The following is a 22,526-nucleotide window of genomic DNA, read 5'->3' as shown; positions in this document are numbered from 1 at the left end:
TTGTTGTCCACTGACCGTCTTCACTGGAGAAAATCTAAAAACCTCCATGGTAGAGGTTGAGAGATGGGGTTTCACCAGCCACATTTTAAGCTGCTGACCTTTAAGTCACAAGCTCTCCTCTCTAACCTATAGGCTTTTGTTGACTTTAAGAGATGATGAGCAGGTTCATTTTTTTCCAACCACGTCTTAAATAAAAAACTTCTTGATACCAGCATGGTGGTTAGGAACAAAATGTCACAAAATGAGATATCATCCGCTCTCCTCATTGCTCAGATTCCCCCCGCTGATTGGCACAGATGTTGTGATTCTGGGTCTGTTTATCATGTGTGCAAGCGCAAGTTTAACAGCACTGAAGGTGCACGTGTATCATGTGTAACAACCATAGTCTGTTACCACATTCTTTTTAAAACCTACCTACCTCATCTTTCTTTGCTTTGCCCACCCAGAGAATTTGGCCTCCCCATAAAAGAGAGAGACCTCATGGCTTTCAAATGAGCAAAGTGGCAGTTGGTCAAGGCCACACCCCCAGCCTCCACCTTACCAAACGTCAGACAGACTAAGATAGCAATTAGCATGTAAATAAAATGAAGCGTTTAGTAGCTAAAGAGACAGATATTTCTTTTAGGAGTTGGTGGAGACTAAAACAGAGTTAAAAGAGAGTGAACGTCGGTACAGAGTAAACCGATGGGGTATTAGTTCTGGAGTTATGGAAGAAAGGCAAGATTATTCAAATATTTGCAACATCTTTAATGGTTGGACTTTTCAATTGTGCAGCATGAAATCACCACCGGACTGTTCCGAGAAGTTGAAATGCCTATCTCATGAGATCTTAAAGAAACCTGCGCACAAAGAAATTGTATAACGTAGAAAACCTCCTGTAGCTGGCGAAATTGACGATAAAACAACTACTTTTTACTCATTCCCCCTTTCTGTTCCTCCTTGTCTTCTGCAGCACTAAATGAACCAACCATCGACTATGGTTTCCAGAGGCTTCAGAAGGTCATCCCTCGACACCCTGGAGACCCTGAGAGGCTGCCAAAGGTACAGAAACAATTTACTGTACATTCACCTCTTTCACATTTATCTGATGCCTTAACTGGACAATGAACGTAGAAATAGAAAAGCTCATACAGAGATCCAACCAGCAGCTTACAACCAGCTACGCTGACTTGCTCTGCTGTCAAAGAACAAGCACACACACACACAATAATTCAAAACAGTAAGAACATAATAATGTTGTGTTTACATTTTATTTGTTTGTTTTGTGTGTGTTCTTTTTATATTTCTAAGCAGAATATGTGTTTTCAAATCTCCTGTGGGTTGTGTTTTACCTCTTCATGAACTGTGTGTGTGTGTGTGTGCGTGTGTGTGTGTGTGTGTGTGTGTGTGTGAGAGAGAGAGAGAGCGCTGCTTAAACCCGTTTACGGGGTGAGCGTTTGAATCTTCTCCAGATCAGAGAGTCATATCTGATTATTTGTTTATCAGCTGGAGATCAAGCAGAGTGTATAAAGGATCAGCAGATGTAAACAATTAGCACCAAACGATGAGCACAGCTTTGATACCAAACCCTGTCTTCTTGATCTGTACATGCAGAGCCATTTTTCAAAGTGTGCGTGTGTGTGTGTGCTTACTGAGCTAGCATTATTCATCTTATAACTTGCCTATTTAGTTATGACTACTCTCAGGGTCATAACCTTTTAAAACAGCTGCTATTGATTGGCTCCCCATCCCCAATGGAGCTGATCCAGGATTGGCTTTCTTTGCTGTGACATCATTAAAAATGAGTGCTGGTCACAATGTGATGTTGTGGCTATGACGTGATGTCATCACTGCCGTGCCGACACCTTGGCTCCAACATATGTTTTATGTATTACTGTGGGAATGTGTTTAATACATCCCACACCTCACATTTGTATACTTCAGACTTCATAGTCTGAAGTATTTGTTGCTTTCACTTGTTTACATTATGGTTTTTTTTTTAGCCTTAACGTTGTCTAAATGCTTGTACTAAAACCTAGTTGGAAAACATCTTAAAGTAGCTTAAAGTTATATGTGGTTTAAAAAGTAGTTGAGGATTCAACTTTATGAAAAAGATGTATTACAGAATGTTATAACGTTAATAGTTAGGGGTTTCAGTATGTTAAGGAAATGTTACAGATGGTATAATTGATTATGTTAACAGATCAGATAAGGTTATGAAGTGTATTGTGTTCAATTACCGCCCCGTATCCTCAGAATTATGTCCACATTGGTCGCTTACACAGCTCAAGGTTCACAACCATCGCTTTGCCAGCTTTCAGTGCCAACGCAGTAGGTATTGTTCCTTAGGGCTTCAACCACTGATTATTTTCCTAATCAATTAGTCCAACAATCCTTTTCATGATTAATTAAGTAACTTTCAATTCACTAGACAACATTTTGTGTAAAAGTGCCCATCACAATTTCTTTGACTTTCTTATATTTTAGAAAATAGAAGCAGCATTTTTGTTTGAAACATGATTAGGATGATTAACGCTGTTGTAGGCATTTTTTTATTAATATCGTTGGACAAATACATTTGTCCGCATTTTGAAATTTGGTCTGAGAGAAAACTAGACTTCCTCCTACCTCCTCTTGACTCTTGGTTTACAGGCTTTAGAAAATCTAGCCCGTGACGGTAGACTTTGGCAAATCACAGGTCATTTCAGAGAGAGAGTGTTCCTATTGGCTGTTTTGTGCATGCATATGCACATGGGAAAGAGAAGATAGCGGGAGAGTTGTGGGAAGAGGTCTCACTCCAGGCAAATCCTGGCATTCCATTTAGCTTTTTAGCTATTGCAACTGATTATCAAATCGTTTGCCATTTAATTTTAAGCTAATTGGGCATTACAGAGGTTGAATAAGTGTTTTGAGCTTTATCATAACTTCAATATAAATTATGCAAAAGGCTGGAAGTCAGGACTGAAGTCAACCTATCAAAGTCAATGTATTTTTTTTTTTTTAAACCTATGACCAGGCCGTTATATTTAGAGCAACTTGCAAAGAGTGCTGCAGAAAAATCAGTTCAGGAACTCTTTCATGCATAAACACACATGTGCTCACAAACACACTAGATTTGTGAGAGAGAGTGAGAGCATGACACACACCTTGTTAAAACAGAATAAGTACTACTTCCAGTTTTCCCTCTCTGGATTTCAACTAAAATGTACAGGGGAAAAATTGCTTTACCGCTGTTGTTTTTAGATTATACAGCGGATAAAAGTGATCTAATTGGTCAGACCTGCATTTGCAGTCAGTTCCCATGAAGCATGCTGGGAGTATAAAAAAAGAAGTGGTCGCTACATAACTATTAGTATTTTACTTGGTTTATTCTTACATTATTATTGCACATTATATATATATATATAAGCACATTACTTGTACTAAATGAGTCCATAAATACCGTAATACCTTATTTTGATATCACTTCTGACCCCATCTACCATAAAGCATTTTAGCATTATTAAAAATCTAAATTGACACCGTACTTTTCTATTTGTATTTTTATTATTCCCTTGGAAAACCGGTCAAACTTATGATAAGCAACATGATGTCACTAAAGATTTTTCCAGGCAAAACTACAATAAGAACCATTAAGCTGCTGGAAATGCAACCAGAGTAGGCGATGTATCGATACAGGTCTTACCAAGAGGCGATAGAGTGACCAATCGGTGCTAAATGTGGGGAAACTTCTAGAGCTTTTTTATCATGACGAGATCAATTCATACTGTTGATGCCCTCTGTTTAGAAGAGTATTTGTGTTTGGCCTGTGGCCTTGTGTTTGGCCTGTGCGTGTGTGTGTCACACACGCACAAACACACACACACACACACACACACACACACACACTTGCCTGCTTGTTGCGAGTATCAATCAGTTTTTATATTATGTGTCTGTGTAGTTATGAGAATTTGTTACAACCACTGTGAAAAATACTGAAAGACAGACAGACACACAGACAGACTGGGCAGTGGAGTGGATGAGAGGATTACCAGTGGACAGCCGACTCTATAATTGTTCAGTGAACATTGAGGGGATTTTGCTTGCCGCACACACACAGACACACTAGTGTTCAGCTGTTACTTTGTGTCACCATGATCTCTTCAGAATCCATCCATATGTGCTCATACAGTTACTGTACACAGTGACAAACATATTCACAGTAAAGCCGAAATACATATCGACTGTGTTTTCATTGTCCTATTTAAAAAAACGTTGTTACAGGGACTTTACTTACTCCAGCTTCTGTTTTGCCCCAGTTATACACTCCCAGCTTATGAGTACAACCACAGGTTAGAGTATTGTAATGCTGCAACAAATATTAATTTATTTTGTATGTACTAAATGTTTATAATAAGTGTAAATATCACATAATATAAAATGTTTAATAAACAGCCATAAACTGTTTTTATACCATATCTTATACTCTAATCTGCTGCTATTTACCTGTGTGGGCAATCGGCCAGTAACTGCTGTAAGAGAGTAAGAAACAGAAAAGCCTCTTTGGGTGCACAAAGAAATCAATCACATCTTGGCGTGGAGCCCCCTCCTCACGGCTGCAGTAAAAGGTGGAAGAAAAAAAACACACTGAAAGACAATAACTTCCCTCTCAGGTTTTGGAGTATTTCCGGAAGCTTAATGAGTAAAAGGTGGTGTTTTTGCACAGATTGCACTCCCGAATGACAATTTTACAATTTACACTGAACCCAGATAGTGTCAGTATGCTTTTTTACTGTAAGTGTGTTTTCAGCCCCCTGTTTTTATGTACATGAAACAATTCAAGCATAAACAACTGGAATTTGAAATGAGACTAGAAATATCACAAAAACATGATGACACATTTCTATCATGATTTCCACAGGTTTATCCATATTTTCAGAGATGACTTTTACAGATTTTCAGTCAAAATATGCATTCCATTCGTATGGAATGAATGGAAAAGAAAACAAAATGGCACATCAGTCTATTAATGTAACTTTGAAAAACACTTTATGTGACAGAAGACACCGTAAATCACAACATCCAGAACTACTACTCTTTAAGGGAATTATTGTTTTACAGGAATGTGTGTGTTTCTCATTGAAGGAGTTCCGGACCAGAGTGCGTTAGACTGGTAACATTCTCTGGTGACTCACTGAGCTGACATCTGTATGCGACTCATTTTGATGATGTCATACATTGTACTGAGGTCATGTCATCAGCATCACCAAAATGAGTAATCCTGGTGAAGCATGAACAAACAGTCATGAAACCATGAAACTCTCAATATATGATTTTAACAAACTAAACTTCTGTATTGATGTTCACCAGTGAGAAAACCACATATGTTCATGTGTGTGTGTGTGTGTGTGTGTGTGTGTGTGTGTGAGAGAGAGAGAGTGTGTGTGTGATTGTTCCCCATAAATCTCTGAGCATACATGTACAGTATGATATCATCCCTGTACGAGGTGTGACCCTGCATGTACAGCATCCCTAATGGGACATTAGAAGCGGATCAAGCGGCTAATGTACCAGCATTAGTGAGGAATAAGTCATGTGTGTGTCATATCTGTGCACGCCCGACCACACACACGTCACACACATATCTGACCCCACGGATATTTCAGCTCAGCCAACCCTGGTCCTAATGCACATACTGTGTGTGTGTGTGTTGTGCGTGTGCATGCTTAATGTATGGTTATCACATTAGGGCTGCTCATAACTCAGACAGTAAAAGCACCTAGACACCTCCTGTTATTTTTTCTCTCTGCCAGCAGTTCTGTCTTTTCTTTCTCTCACCCCCCTACTTCCCTGTTTGACTGTCAGTCGACATGTCTGTCTGAATATTTACCCGAAACAGACAAGAATAGATTATACTAAAAAAAGTCTTGATGATGAGTCAAAGGGCTTGCATCTTGAAAAAAACGACTGACAAGACATGACAATGACAGCAAAATGTAAGGCGTATATTCCATAAATATATGACAACAGATAAAGACATTGTAGGACAATCACATGAATCAAGGCAAACGTTTTACTTTTAGATTAAAGCTTCAAAATCAAGATTTATCGCAGCAATTACAGGAATCAAAGAAAAAAGCAGTAATCTGTGATTGAAAAAAAAAGACACATGTCAGAGTTGGCACCTGTCACTCTGTTGTCATTATACAATAAAAAAATGAAAGAAATGAAATAATTCATCAGTATCTACTGTAAACCCAGAAAGCAGGTAATGGACAGAAACATGAAGGAAAGGGTCAATCCCAACAAAACCTACTGCACACTGGCACTGGGTTTGGCACTGATTTGGCACTAGCACCACAAGCACTGATTTGGTGATTTGTGTGTCTTAAAATGTGCTCAGTGTATCCCATTATATTCTAAACAACGCCGTTTGTGATGAACATTGGAAAATGTAAATTTGGATGATCTTTTCAAACTCCGATTTAAGGTCAAGAATGAACTTTCAAACCCTAGTATTTTAGACGTCTAGGTTGCATACTGTTTAAATGTTGTTTAAACAGCCTTTCAAAGACTTAATTTTTTATGTTTATTTGGGACCTAATTACATTAAAATGTAGTCCTTAAAATGCTGTCAAAACAACACTTCCTATCATCAGTCCCTGTTGGTAAAACATGTTCACTTTCAACCAAGTATCAGAGTTTCAATCTCGCCACATAGATATCATTGCATTGACATGCAAATCATCACATCAAGGACGCAAACACAACATTTTTGCAGTATTATGGCATTAACTCAAAAGTTAACGCAAACCCATTTTACCCATTTGGCATCAATTCTTTTTTCGCAAGATTGACATTCTTTTTGGCGTACCAAACTTTGTTGTTTTTTACACATGCTTTTGCAACAATTAGTAACATTAGAAAAACTACAACACCACACCTGATCTAGCTAGAGCGGAAACATAACAACAGGCACACCGCACACACTTGTTTAAATAGTGATTAATTTTATTAATCACTATTTAATATTAAATCATTTAACAGCACTAATATTTGTTATTTTTAGCATTTGTTGCTACAATTAGATTTGCATTTGTTGCTGCTGCAGGCAATCCCTTTGACTAAAGCTTAGGCCCTCAAGAAGTCAAAGGCAAATTATTTTAGACTTTTTAATCAGTTCTGAAAAAGTAAATGATGCCTAAAAGATTGACAACACTTTAATTCTCATTCATATCCACACAATGCAGGAAGCACTACTCATTTGTTTTGAGCACGAGGTAATCCGACGAACAATAGTTCTTATTTACAGACGCAACCTGGGAGAGATTAATTAGGTGATGTGAATAGCTGTGTGTCTAAATATGAAAAGAAGTAAACAGGCAAAGTATTCAAAGTGCATTGATCCCAGCAGTCAGAGGCTCTGAGTGATTTAGTAGCAGAAGCCTGCAGACCTGATAATGAGGATGTTACCAGAGGATCATCTTTCCTTCCCGTTTATCAGCTACGGCCTTACTGGAACTGTTCAAACATTGAGGATCAGGTTTCAGTGAGTTTGTGTGTGTGTGTGTGTGTGTGTGGGTGTGGGTGTGGGTATGAGTGGGTGGGAGTTCCGCTCAACATTCTAATAATGAAAGGTTAACAGAGAGCCAGCCTGGCCATAATAATGTGTAAAAGATTGAATTTAGCACCATGGACAGGCACACTAATACTGCTTGCTGGCTCTGTGACCTCTTGTATTGTATCAACACACACACACACACACACACACACGCACACACACACACACACACACACACACACACACACACACACACACACACACACACACACACACACATACATACACACTGACACACTGATGGAGAGGCAATATGTTCCACCAGGCACCAACTCAAAAGAGCACACATGCAGCCAACCATAAGTGTGTGTGTGTGTGTATGTGTGTGTGAGAGAATGTCACACAGTGCAGGTTAATACTGTGAAGCACGGAGTAATTTTCTCTCTGTCGCCGGGCGGCCTCACGCTGTGGAAACGACAACACATTAACTGTTAAACAAGACACCTTAGACCCTGGGGTGGGGGCCAAGAGAGAAAAGGGTGGAGTACTGAGAGGTGGCGGGTGAAAAAGAGCAGCAAAACAATAGAGAGACTGAGAAAAAGAGAAAATTGTAAAGGGTTTGGTGGGTGGGGAATATAAGGAAGATAATTCCCAATGTGTGGCAAAGTGAAAAAAAGTAGGTGGTGGAGAAAAAAGTGAAAATGGGCCTGGGTAGGCAGAACGGGGGGTGGGGGCATTGAAACACTGATCTAGCAATGACTGTTGACGTTAAAAATGTGAATAAGAATGAGAGAACCTGACCCACATACGGCCCTACTTATCACAAACACTGGACAATTATATTTTTAATTATGAAAATTATAATCAATAAAAGAAAGGAGTGCCTCTCATCATTGTGGTCTGATTTGATTAGCAATGCACAGCAGAAGAGCCCACAGAGCACTTTAGATTTACTTTAAAGTATATTTTAAATGCCTGTCACTTTAAGATGTCATTTAGACACAGAGAGAAAAGATGCATAAAAGCACTTGACTTGACAGCAGATAATCTGCCTTTAAAAGAAGTGAAGAGCAATTTGTTTATCATGAATAGATGGTGAAATGGATGTTGGTGTGATAGTGAGAGGAAGGAGGGGGGAAGATTGCACGTGTGTTTTTAATATCTTGTTTTTGTGATTCTATGTGTGGTTGTTTATCTGCCTGTATGTCTTCACATAAAGTATATCTAAAACCTCGATGTAAGTTACTGGTGTGTTTTGATTTAGATGTTTTATATGTGTTCACTGCAAATAAACTGAGGCAAGTTCTACCTTCTATTTCTATCTCTTTCTTTTAGGAGGTTATTTTAAAGAGAGCAGCTGACCTGGTGGAAGCCCTCTACGGTTTGCCCCATAATAACCAGGTAAGGACACACACACGCAAATATCCACAAGAAAATAGAATGAAAGTGGTATTTTTAGTTTCCTGTTTGTGGTAATCATTCTGTTGTGTTTCCTGTAGGAGATCATCCTGAAGCGTGCGGCGGACATTGCAGAAGCTCTCTACAGTGTTCCACGAGGACACACTCAGCTTTCCGGCTCCACCCACAGCGGCATGATGGGGGTCAACTCCTTCAGTGGGCAGCTGTCCGTCAACATCTCTGAACCCCCACAGGGCAATCAGGGTAAGAATTGTACAATGCTTTGTATAGATTCATTTTAATGGCAATGAGTTTTTTCAAATACACATCACCCCATCTGACCTAGAGACACACAATACTCCTATTTTACCTTTGAAAGAAAAAAAGTAGATATTACGTTTTTAGATATTCACAAACAAAATCTTGTGTTATAATCCAAGATAAATTCTTGTTACAGAAAACGCATTAATATGCATATGTTGTTGAGTAAACAGGTGTAAACAGCCTTAACTTCTTTGTTCTGATGCTATTTTTAATAATGTCTAACAAAGTCTTGCAGCTACTCAGAAATCACTGCATGAATAGGATATCTTTTTGCCAAAAATAAAAATCAAATTCACATCCAAATTCTGTGTGGAGGCAGTGAGGGTGGTGGTCAAACACACACAGGACTTTCTCCCAGGACACCAGGGTTTGTGTCCCATTTAAAAATTAAATGGCGAGTATTTATTTTTACGCTAGGAACAAGCAGAGCAACGTGACGTTCTGCATCACGTGCACAACCAAAAAGTAATGTCTAATTTTGAGCCAAACCATAATCTTTTTCTAAACTTAACCAAGTAGTTTTTGTTGCCTAAACTTAAGCAAACTGCAACCATTTCACGACGTTGTCCTCCGGAACGGTTACGTACTCTGATTTAGACATGAAAACGCTCGAGTGGGTAATATTTCCTGCCCCCACTAGGGGCACTAGTGTATGAAACGCTCCTATGGGTCGAATCAGAAGATAGACATAAACATTGGTTAAATAATTGTTGGTTAATTTCATGAAAGATCTGTGTTCACATTACTTCAACCAACTGTCCAATCACCACATCCCATTCTTCCTCTCTTCCACATGTTCTGCAGGATTTGTGCGCAGCAGCAGTAGCGTGTCCCCTCACGGGTACGTGCCCAGCTCCACGCCTCAGCAGACCAGTTACACGTCTGTCACCAGCACCATGAACGGCTACACTAACAACACCGGCATGACCAACCTGGGAGGCTCGCCTACTTTCCTCAACGGCTCTGCCGCCAACTCGCCTTATGCTAGTGAGTGTAAATGTGTGCATTTACTCCAAAGACACTTATAAACAAACACTCAATCACACACTACACCTGGGGAAAAATACGTGTTTTTACAAGCTTTTAGCTTCTTCACTGCGGAAGAGCTCGAACCAAACTGTACTGAAGTTACTTATTATAGAGTCCTTGCCGCCACCAAGCTGCTTCAAAATGCAGTTACATAGCTACCAGTTTAATTACAGGTGAGCAACACTGCATACATGTATGCAGATCTTACAAACGTGTACCTACACACGTCTTTGGACAGGAAGTGAATGTCTCAGATCTGCCGAGTGGAGATTCCCCCATGGGGCTTTCTGTCTCTGTGCCTTCAAAAACAATCACCAACTCGATTTTGTCCTCCGACCATCTCCTTCCTCCTTACTGCTTCCTTTCATCTGACAGCCACACCTCTTTTCTCTCTGTTGGTTAATTGCATCCCTTTTCCATTTAGCAGAACACAAACGGGAGAGGGGGGAGGGAGATTTATTGAGATGTGAGATGTTTGTGTGCTGACATTTTACTTTGGAAGAGTGGTCTAAAAGTGTGTGAAAACATGAACATTACACTTGTATGGGATTTCTAAACATCTCATTCCTCAACAATGGGCTTCAATATGCTGCTATAACCGCCTCCAACTCTCCTGGGAAGATTTCCGACATTATTTTGGAAGGGATTTTCTTCAATTCAGCTACACAAGCATTACTGAGGTGGAGCACTGGCCTGGCTCACAATCTGGTTATTGTTTAAATTAATCCCAAAGGTGTTGGATGGGGTTAAGGTCAGGGTTCTGTGCAGGCCATTCAAGTTTGTTCACACCAAACTCTGAAAACCATTTTTTTGTGGACCTGGCTTTGTGCACAGGGGCATTCCAACAGTCCCAGATTAAAAAAACACTAAAGTAATTGGACAGGGGTGTCTACAGACTTTTGGCCATATAGTATTTTCTCAAGAGGCCTGTCTCAAGCAACTTTTTGTCGCATGTATTGACTGAACAAATAATTTAAATTAAACTAACATCTTAAAAACGTGTACGGTATGTACGTATATCATTATGTCTTACATAATGTGGAGAATTTCGAATGTAATTGATGAAATCAAAATCAAATTAGAGCATTATGTTCAATAAAGTAACCATAATCTGTCTCTATTTTTTATTCTCACCCTTCATCCTTATTCCATCCCTTTTCTTCTTCATTCCACCTTTCATTCTCTCTTACTCCTTATTCCTCTTCTTTCCCCTTTGACAATGTACTTACCACCTTCAAAGTTGTCCCATCCAGTCCCACTATGGCCTCCTCCACCTCTCTCCCCTCCAACTGCTCCTCCTCTTCTGGCGTCTTTTCGTTCTCTCCAGCTAACATGGTGTCGGCGGCCGTTAAGCAGAAGTCTGCCTTCGCTCCAGTGGTCAGGCCCTCCTCCTCCCCTCCGCCCTCCTGTACCAACGCCAATGGGCTCCACGGTAATTTACCATGACAGCAGCCAATCAGTCAGAGGATGCTTAGCGAGACGACTTCCTCAGCAGATATTCTCCCATTAGAGTCCTTGTTGTGTTTCACATCCTTCTCTGATGAAACATTAGGTGTATACTCTGTTTTAGGTCTGTCTGACTGAAATATCCTTATACCATTAGATGGATTACCTTGACATTTTATACAGACATTAATGGTCCCTGAAGTGTTAATCCTAATGACTTTGGTGATCATCATATTTTTCCTCTAACATCCCCAGCAGATTCAGATTTGTGTTTTTAAGTGGAATGAACAGCTATTCTTGATATTCACATCCCTGTCAGAATTAATTGTACACGTATTAACTTAGTGATACCTTAATTTTTCATCTAGTTTTGTCCAATTTGTCCAACACATTTGGTTTATTATGCAGGAGTCAGCTGTATTTTGTTTTCATGTTAGCATGCTAACTCGATACATTGAAACATTGAAAGCATTATACCTGCTAAACATCACCATGTTAACATACCATAACAACCAAATACTTAGACATTGTTATGAGTGTTTTTGTTAAACATTTGGCAACCAAGTCACATATTGACAATGGTAGAGACAGGACACAGTTTTCACTTTCAAGGCCATGTGTTTTCTAGGGGCGAGGGAAAAAAACGATTCAGCATAGTATCGCGATATTTTCCTTAGCAATACTGTATCGATACACAGGCGCCAAGTATCAATCTTTTATAATATGTGTTGGTCAGTTTGCCTGCTTGACAATCCCATTTTGCATCAATAAAATTGAAGTGAGATGAACAATATACATAACTAGAAGTTGGAAATAAAAGTAATAAATTGCAATATATTGCAGAATATTGCAATATGTTTAAAATCGCAATAATATCATATTGTAACATAAGTATTGTGATGATATCGTATCGGGAGGTGTCTGGTGACTCCCACCCCTAGTATGTTCTAACCCCAATCATTCACACCTTCTTACAAACCGCAGCACTCCTATAAGAATATCACGCTACATCCACATTTGCTCCTTAACATAAACAGTTATTGTAGACTAACAGCAAAGCTTTTTGTTTTTTTTAATGCAATCATTTTAAATTAAATGAACATTTTTCTGGTAAGGACAATTTCTTATCCAAGTCTGCTTTTTGTACTGCTTCAGCTTTTGGATTAACAGTTTTTTTTCATTCTTTTTCTTCTTTCCTGTCTTTTCTCCTGACTTTTAACCCTTCCCCTTTTTATTCCTCTGCCCTTTACCCTTCCTTTTTCTTTCTTCTCTCTCTCTCTCTCTCTCCATCTCTCTCTCCATCTCCCTCTCTTTCCTGCCTGTCTCTTTGCCTCTCTCTACCAGATCAAACATTTGTGGACTCTAGCAAGTACTCAACAGCCAACTCTCTACAAGGCCTGGCCTTCACCTGAAGTATGTCCCTCCACTGTCTCTTCCTTCAACTCTGTTAACTAATTGAATTAGCAACTTTTGGTAAACTTACTAATTTCAATTATGTAATAACTGCCTTTCATGTTTAACATCTTTTACCTAAGAATGATCTTTCACTCACTTTCCTGTGTTTTATCCCCAACTTCTCTTTCATCTCATAACTTCCTAATAAGTCTCATATTCTCCCTCCAGCTTTCCTTCTGTCTCATTATCACCTCTCTATCCTCTTCTTTTTTTACTTTTCCATCCACATATCAGATCAGCAGCTCTAGCTATTCTGTTGCCATTTTATTGACTGGGAAAAAAGACAGGAAGTTGGATATTTACAGAGACAAAAAAAGACATTTGGCCCAGAGAATTTATTTCTCAACATCACTGGCTTTGTTTGGCTGTGTGCATGCGTGCGTGTGTGTGAGATCATGTGCGGGGGTGTGGGAACTCAGAGCTCAGCCTCAAAGCACAGCTGAAATAAACACTCCCCACTTACAGTTTTGCACACACACTTTCTTCTGTCACACACACTTGGTGATCACACACTGACAGCTTACGTAGGGAGCAATCAACAATGACAGCTGTTCAACTATCTTGACAGTTTATACTGTCAGCATACCTGCAATGCCCATTGTATGTGTGTGTGTGTGTGTGTGTGTGTGTGTGTGTGTGTGTGTGTGTGTGTGTGTGTGTGTGTGTGTGTTAGTGTGTGTGTTTGTGAACACCTGAGACAAAAAATAAATAAAGACAAGAAATAATAAATTGAGGGTCGCCTGAAACAATACATTTTGTAGAGTTTTTTCATGCTGGCACTAAAGATGAATTATTTTCTCTTTAAAGTACTTACTCACCATGACAAACAAAACCTTTTGTTTAATCATTTGTATGTGTGTGCGTGTGTACGTGCGTGCGTGCGTGTGTGTAAGACTTTGGGCTGGGTTCTGCCTCTCACATGTTGACACCCATCCCTTGGGTTTGAGCACAACGCCATGATGCAATCTGTCAGGCACACACAAGCATACAGTAAAATACGCCAACTGTTCCTGCGCAGAATTAAATATGTGTGTGTGTGTGTGTGTGTGTGTGTTTGTGTGTGTGTGTGTGTGTGAGAGAGAGAGCGAGTAGCAACGCCAAGAGCCAACTTATATGATGTGTCCCCGCTCTGTTTTACTGATTTATTTGTCTATTGATGTTTTAAATGTCGCTGCAGACACACAGCTGCACAGATGGGAAAACATATTGATGTATTTATGAGGAATTTTTTTATGACCATGAAAAATAGTTGGCTTTGTTTTAAAAGTTTTCTTTCTCTTTTCCCTCTTTCTCTTCCTTCGTTTCTTTTTCCACCCAACAGCAATCCCGAGAATGATCGTCCCACCCATGTAAAGGTGTGTGTGTGTGTGTGTGAGTGTGAGTGTGTGTGTGTGTGTGTGTGTGTGTGTGTGTGTGTGTCTGTGTGTGTGCGATTGTGCATGCCAGCACATGTAAGTGCGTGCGTTTGTGTGTCTGTGTGTGTGTGTGTGTGTGAACCAAGCACACTCAAACCAATCCCCATGGAGGATTTCGGTGAGAGTCAGACTCCGGTCGGGGATGGAAGCAGCTGTCCCGATCTGAAGGATCAAACCCAACTCAGGCCCTTTCTAATACAGAACAACTGCAAGAAAAACAGACAAACAAAAACAAAAACAAAGACTGTTTGCAAAGAAATAAGTTGTTTAGACTTTGTACACCTTGATGCTTTTATAGGAGAACGGCCACGCCTACATTATGACTCTCCACCGACGCAGGAAGTGTATTTATTTTGGAGAGAATCCACTTCTTCTCTTTAATGATTTTTGTGCAACAGTTAACGTTTCATAATCATCTTGTAACTGTATCTCACATGAGGGATTTTCTATTTATGAAGTTTGGTCATTGATGAAGGAATATAATGTGAATATATGACGATGATGGTGATAATGATAATGATGATGATGATGATGAAGAGGCTTCAGGATTTATACAGGGTCAAATCCAGCCGACACAGACAAGCCAAACCAGACACACACTTTCACTTCTTGTTGCCAAATCACAATACGTCACTCTTTCAGTACATGCACTCAGACAGCAAGGTCTTCCTCTGCATTCAATCGATCAGCTGAAGGATTGAGATGCTTCCTGCCTGCAATTGATGCTTAGTTTTGCCCATTCAAGAAATCCAAATGTTTACTTTGACACTGCTGCTCCTATATGCTACATTTTTGAGAAGGAGTCTGTTAGCCAACAGAAGGTGCAGAGAGAAACTAAATTCAGTCACTTAACAAACCGTGAAGAAATGTTTTTCCACCATCCAAGATTCAAGAGAGAAATTGGACATGGGGCAGAGCTGATTCAGGATAGATTTGACAAGCTAACTGTAAAAATGCCATAAATAAGTGCACGAGTGTGTGATTACTAGGTGCCAACAGCTGCTTCCCTGTTAAGGATTTGACCTCTGCCACTGAGTCTATCCATGGGCCCTGTTATAAAGTCGGACACCGCTTCACCAACCTCTATAAGAGGGGGAACATGTCTTAAAGATTGCTTCCATTTTTACTATGATTTGTTGTGAGAGTTGGCTTCTCAAATGTTTGTCTTAAAACATAAAGCCTTATTTCTGTTTTGTTTTTCTTTTGGTTTGCTGTGTTCTTTAAATTCTTCTTGCCATCGGCCGGCCAATCAGATTGTGTTTCTTTTGTCTCCTGCCCGCTTAACCGGTGTGATTGACTACTTGAGTGAGAAAATGATCTAATGGTGTTTCTTAAATGCTGTGCTGCAAAGAATGTTATGAAATCTTCAACTGAGTCTTAAAATTAAGTTTTGTGAAACATCTTCCACTGAGGTTCACTTTTTTCAAATCTGAACCTGGAATTCTGTTTTTATTTTTACAGTGCCACTGTATTTAAAAGTACAACTCTTCACAATGTTTGCATCCCATATTGCACTTGTGTTCTTAAAAGGTAGAGATAAAGTGTGAAATTCCATGTCTTTGGAAAAAAAGGACTTTATTGCAGTGCAGGACAATTAGCCAGCAACATGTCTTAAATGCAGTGTGCAAGAATGAGAAAGTGAAAGTCCCTGCTCCCTCAGGCCTGCAGTGTGCGGTTCAGTAGTCTTGATTAATTTATGATTATATTAATTTTGCCAAAGCGCTTCATTGAGAAATTAATGCCTAAACAGTCTTATGCCTTGTCTTTTTTTGTCACACACAGTCAGAAACTGTGTAAGAATGCCATACTGTGTACAACTGTCAGTTGTTTGTCATTTGAGTCACACCACCTCCTTAGCCAGAAGTCAGTAAGACTTAAATCAAAGCAGTAATACAAAAATGGGAGGAATTATTAGGGATTTGTATTTGAAAGAAGACATTACAAAAACATTTGTAATTTTAGGAAAAACAACTGGAACCCAGAAAACTCACATCCCCAAAGATGTGTTACTTGCTTTGACTCTCATTTCTAAAAAATTGAACATTATTAAGACATCTGATTTGTTTTGCATTATAGTATCTGTTTAGGAAAAGCCATACTTTCACTGCTGATTTGCATCAAACTCAAATAAGCCATGGTGTATTTCTTTTATCATTTGCAAGTCAAGATAGCGGGAGGATATTTTCATTTTGTCACAATATTGTTGTATAATTATTGTTAATGTTTGCATAATTTAGTCGCGTTAATAGGTGTAGAGTTCATTATGATTATCTGTTTGTCTTCCATGTGATGGATATAAAGATGGAACAGAGTTGCTTAATGAAGGCTTTCTCCCGCAGCCACTTCTCCTGCTTCAGTCAGGTTTTATGTCTTCTTATTACTCTTTTCCTCTGTTCATTTCCCTCCTTCTCCTTGTTTTGACTGTGCTTTTAATACTCTGTTTTTTCCTTTTCCCTAACAAAATGAGCCACCTATTTATTTTATCTCAAATATGGGTCTGGAGACCACTTTTGCAGTTTGTGTGTGTGTGTGTGTGTGTGTGTGTGTGTGTGTGTGTGTGTGTGTGTGTGTGTGTGTGTGTGTGTGTGTGTGTGTGTGTGTGTGTGTGTGTGTGTGTGTGTGTGTGTGTGTGTGTGTGTGTGTGTGTGTGTGTGTGTGTGTGTGTGTCTGTGTGTGTGTCTGTCTCTCTCTCTCTCATTATTTTTCTGTGAATGAAAAATGTGATGTTTTAAAGCTAAGGGATGTTTTTTTTTATGTACTATATACATGAGTACCTGTACAGGAAGGAGTACATAGAGGGTTTGGTTAAAAGAAGTATGATTGGAAGCACTTGTCCAGCAACAGTTTTTTCCCTTGGCTTGTCTGCGTTCAGGCTTACGGTGGTCATCATTCATACACACGTTATCAGCAGTATCAGTGTGGAGGGAAAGAGTACAGAGGAAACTACTGTAAAGATGATGATGTTGATTCTTTTTTTATTTTAAGCTTTGAAGTGTAAAATAACTTTGACTTTGACTCTCACTATATTTAATTAAAGTCCTTTCTCTGTGAAAAAGGTGTTGTTTTTCACTGTGTTGCTCATAATTGTGACTCCAACTACATTATAATGTGGCCACACGAGGAAATGACACAAGTGCCATGCAATTTAAATGATTGAGATGCACCAATGCCGTTTTCAGAGGAGAACTGTCTTAGGCCCTCTCTGCAGGAGCCTGGAGGGAGGAGTCTGGTTGCCACCAAGATTCAGCTCGCCTGTGTTAACTGCCTGAATCCTCTATATTAACTGGTAGGACTGAGCCAGTTTTACTGAAGATATAGGTTGCATTTAGTTCAGTTTCTCCTCACTTAAATGTTTTACTTAATCTCATGTACTGTATGATCTCATTGCTTTACCCCACCCTAAGGCATTGAGCTAGTTTGCAGCATTCACATCTTAGAAAGCCAAAGACTAGTCTCACTTTACCAGACCTTCCCCCACAGCGCTGCGCTGGAGGGTCCGGCTAGGCCACACAGCATTCCAGGATTGGAAAAAAAAACGTACTCTGAAGGTCATGAGGTTTTAAGATGTTTATGAGTATAATTTATTAATTTGATACAGTGACCATCCCTAAAGACAAGAATGTCTTGTATAGTTGAAGTTTGGGATATTGGTGATTCCAAAAACAATTAATATATTAAAAACCTTTGAATTACTTTCAATGACATTACCTTGAACTACAAAATCAAGTTAACAAATTATGTTTTTATATATATATATATACTGTATATATTTGAATAAACAAACAACAGTCATGCAGAGCACAAACAGCTACAGATAAATGGATATACCAAACTTACTTGCTGTGTGGAATAAGGTTGGCAAAAAAAAGGCGCTACGCTTTTCCTTGTCTACAAAAAGCCATTTGCCAACACTAAATTATTATATCAAACAAATGCTAGACACTATACAATATTAAGTTGCTTTGAGCTGTAGCCTACGTTCACCACTTCTAAACAGAGGTAGAAAATAACCTAATCTCTGACATTATTCCTTCACAGCACTGTGCAATGCCACAAAATCTTAGATCTAAACGATGCAGACACAGCCCTTTTGATCATACTTACCCTGGGTCAGGTTAATTGAGTCTACTGCTAACTGTCACCAAAATACCCCTGTAAATCAAATGATGTCTCTCTCTCATGGATGGGCCAAATTCTCTGGGCGGGCAAAGCAGAGAAAGGGGAGATAACCTTGCCCCTTATGACCTCATAAGGGGCAGGATTCCAGATCGGCTCATCTGAGCTTTCATTTTCTCAAAAGGGAGATCAAAACACCCAGGGCTCGGTTTATACCTATCACTGTTTCTAGCCACTGGGGGACATAGGCAGGCTGGGGGAACGCATGCTATTGTTTAAAAACCCCGTAAAGTGAAATTGTCATGCCATGGGACCTTTAACACAGACACGTGCTGATTAGCTCTAATAATAGGCAACGGGTCCATGAGGATAATGTCTATGTGATTACCGGTACTCCACATTTTCATTGTGAAATTTTGTGATTACAGTCTTAATCTGCTACGTTCTCTGTCAGGTAAATCAGTAAGTTAGTAGTGGTGTATACAGGGTGCACAGGGGAGTTGCATATGAAGTGGTTTGGTGTCCTTCTGTAAGTCATTTTGGGGTACCATTTGGTTTTGATGAATTCCAGAAGGAGCAACACACTCCGAGAGCGCAGACCTCCACCAAGACATGCCCTGTCCCATTGTAAGTGCAGTGTGAAGTCGGGAACAAATGTTTTGATAGTTACGACACCACATTAATGCAGCACAAAGGCCCTATCTCACGATGTTGACATAAGCGGAAAAAAAGAACTGTATCCTGTGATTCGGTTCTGCTCCAACATGTTATGGGTTCTGCCTTGGCCCATGCTACAGCCTTCGACCAAGTTTCATGAAAATCAAGCCAGTAGTTTTTCCATAATCCTGTTGACAGACAAACAAACCAACATACAAACGGAGAAACCAAACCAAAATCATAACTTCCTTTGCTGAGGTAATGAGATAAAATAAATTTAAACCCTTTGAGCCGTTGAGTAAAGTGAAAGAAACTCTAAAATGTTGGTTTATCTTGATTCACGAAACTGTCCACAGCTATTTGTTACAATAATTGTTTCAATCACACAACTTTTATTACTAAAAGACTCAAAAGATGGAGGTATTAACAGCAAAACATGGGCAGTTAGTGCACAAAATGATCTATAAAATTAAATGTGTGATGAAATAGTGACTCTTTATGACACCTTCTTTACTTTGGTTTGACTCTAGTGGTACTTTAGTTTGACTGCTCAGCTCCATTTCAGAAAATATCACACAGGAAAAGAGGTGGTTCTAGGTCAAACTGTTGCACAATATGTTGTAAAACTCATACGGAGGAGAGTACTGGCTCTGTGGCTATATTTGTTTCATTATTTAAACGTTTTTCTTTTTACTTCTTCTCCATTCTTCTGTCACATCAAGCCGTTTCTATCTCCAGCAGCTCTGATGTTGAGCAAGTCTACCAGTTCTGCCAACGTTAGGTCATAAACACTGTGTGTGTGTGTGTGTGTGTGTGTGTGTGTGTGTGTGTGTGTGTGTGTGTGTGTGTGTGTGTGTGTATGTATATGTGTGTGTGTGTTTTGTGTGACAATACAAATTCTCTAGTGAGACCCGTTTCAGTAATGAGACAGATGGGCCCTGCCTGGAGTTAGCTATCAGCACAACCACAGGCTGTGTGTGTGTGTGTGTGTGTGTGTGTGTGTTTGTGTGTGTGTGTTTGTTTGTCTGTGTGTGTGTGTGTGTTTGTGTGTGTGTGTGGGAAAGGGAAGGGGGGGCAAGAGGTGTTATTCTCTTATTCCTAGCCTGCAGGCTTAATCAAAGAGGAGCCACAGATGTATTATTGACACCAATTAGTTTCTGTCTCATGGCACACACAAAAACGCACACATGCGCAAACATGTTAATACACATTTATTTACAGTTATACACATATCCCAGTTATTATTTCTTAGAGTTCATGTGTTGAATCTGGGATTATCTAAGGCCTCGTCTCAATGGTTTGAAGACTGTTGTTGATTTGTTTGAGTGCTAACTGCACACATTTACAACTGACAAAAACACACCACTTCAATGGTTTGTCGCCTTTGCGTGCATGCGTGCGTGCGTGCGTGCATACGTGCGGGCATGAGTGCGTGTGTGTGCATGCAAGTCTGAGGAGACAGGACTGAAGACATCCATTAGCTAATGGATCTCGCTCTCTCTCAATTTTTTCTTCTCTCCTCTTCTTTTATCCCTCTCATCCTCCCTACATCACCACATCACACTCCCGGTGCTCTTAACCCCATCATGAGGAACCACACACACACACACCCTAATCTGCTCTCTCCTCCCTCCTCCTCTGCTCTCGTTCAGCTGGATTCAAAACCTTCATGTACACAGACTGGACAGCCATCCCGCTTTTTGGCCCCCTTCGTTTGGCTTCAGTTTCAACAGCTTCAACCACAAGAATGTAACCATTGATTTAATATTATGGCAACACAGGACTGTGAGTAAAGGACAGTGAAGCTTTGCCCTCAAATGATGGTGAAACATGTATGTTTTACAAGTTTCACCATATTCTTAGGAGACAAGTTATGCTTAATGTTGTCAAATTTGCCAAACAATGTTGTGTGATTGGTATCCTTTATTGGTCGATTGATACCTTACACGAATATGGTTTATTTAAATATGCCTCATGTCTTATGGCTGTAAAATTTTTGACAAACGCAACTCCCGCTTTCCAGAAAGTTTTGCCTACATCCCTCTGCTTGATGCTTGAATAAGTGTTTAGTTTGAGGAGCTTACCCTGCAGGTCCAGAGCTAGAGGGCTTTGTCACTTGAACACGTTGTCTTGGCGCACCAGCAGAAACGACTGATGCTGTCCTTTTCAGGTGGTTGAGGTTAACGGTTAACAGAAAGATTGTGAAGGAAAAAGTGTGGAGGAAGGAGGCATCACGTTAATGAGAGCAGAGGATAAAATGCTGAGAAAGAGGATAACCATGAGGATGAGAAGGAGATGGTGGAAGAGGAGAAAGAAAGAAAGAGAGAAGAGTAGGGTGACATGATGATGTGTGGTAATGGAGTCTTCTCTCGATAAAAAGGTGATGTTGATGTGTGATTTAACAATCGAGAGCTAAAGAACAATACCATCTCACCAGTGTGTGTGTGTGTGTGAGTGTGTGTGTGTGTGTGTGTGTGTGTGTGTGTGTGTGTGTGTGTGTGTGTGTGTTCGTGTGCGTTTGAATGAGAAGTGCTAAAGCTAAGTACAGGGGATGACACTCCCTCACTGCTGCCACTCCAAAAGCACTTGTAACACACATACTGAAACACACTCACAGACACTCATACCCACTCACTTAAGTGGAGGGTTTGAAATTGAGCTGGGACTTGGAACGAATACTCCAAACAATTATCTTTTTTATCATGCGTTCAGTAATCCATTTCCCATGAATATATTCACATCTGCCTCGTTTTTTTCCTCCCTCCATCCTCATCCTATTCTGTTACACATTCTCACCTCCCTCTTTTCTCTTCCCTCACAGGTGATGGTGTCTTTCCCTGGAGGCCTTGGACCAAATGTGACAATACGGCGATCATACTTCTGATTCATGCCTGTCACATAATGTTCACACTAGCTGAAAGTGACACATTATACCGGCAGTTTGTGGCTTCCTCCTTGAAAAAAATATTTTTGAGCAGCAACAAAAAAGATCTGCGAATTGTGATTATAATGATCAGGTAAAACTAGTTTTAAAAACAAAAATGCTGATTAAAATGCAGCTGCAGTAAACACTATTCCAATCAACAAAACTGGTAGTGTTTTTACCACACCCGCTGTCATGAAGGTCTTTTCTTTACAATGCTGCATCACAGAGTTAGCATTAAGGT

The 22,526-nt window shown here is 39.8% G+C and overlaps 1 protein-coding gene across 3 annotated transcripts in view; it reads left to right on the top strand.

The window, feature by feature from the left end:
• The window catches only part of LOC117956127 (transcription factor COE1-A-like), a 78,156-nt gene extending 61,678 nt beyond the window's left edge, over positions 1-16,478 (top strand). The window contains exons 11-17 of one of the 3 annotated variants that reach the window (XM_034891035.1): positions 953-1,041; positions 8,855-8,920; positions 9,019-9,181; positions 10,046-10,228; positions 11,511-11,702; positions 13,061-13,129; positions 14,493-16,478. In XM_034891035.1, the coding sequence (XP_034746926.1) occupies positions 953-1,041; positions 8,855-8,920; positions 9,019-9,181; positions 10,046-10,228; positions 11,511-11,702; positions 13,061-13,128 (761 nt within the window). In that variant the 3' untranslated portion in view covers position 13,129; positions 14,493-16,478. Of the gene's footprint in view, positions 1-952; positions 1,042-8,854; positions 8,921-9,018; positions 9,182-10,045; positions 10,229-11,510; positions 11,703-13,060; positions 13,130-14,492 lie in introns of those variants that run through there. The other 2 variants (XM_034891037.1, XM_034891036.1) reach the window with 2 other exon arrangements.
• The last annotated feature ends 6,048 nt before the right edge of the window (positions 16,479-22,526 follow it).

Source organism: Etheostoma cragini, chromosome 13, assembly GCF_013103735.1.
Source record: "Etheostoma cragini isolate CJK2018 chromosome 13, CSU_Ecrag_1.0, whole genome shotgun sequence".
Classification (NCBI taxonomy): Eukaryota; Metazoa; Chordata; class Actinopteri; order Perciformes; family Percidae; genus Etheostoma; species Etheostoma cragini.
This window is presented reverse-complemented; position numbering and strand designations above follow the sequence as displayed.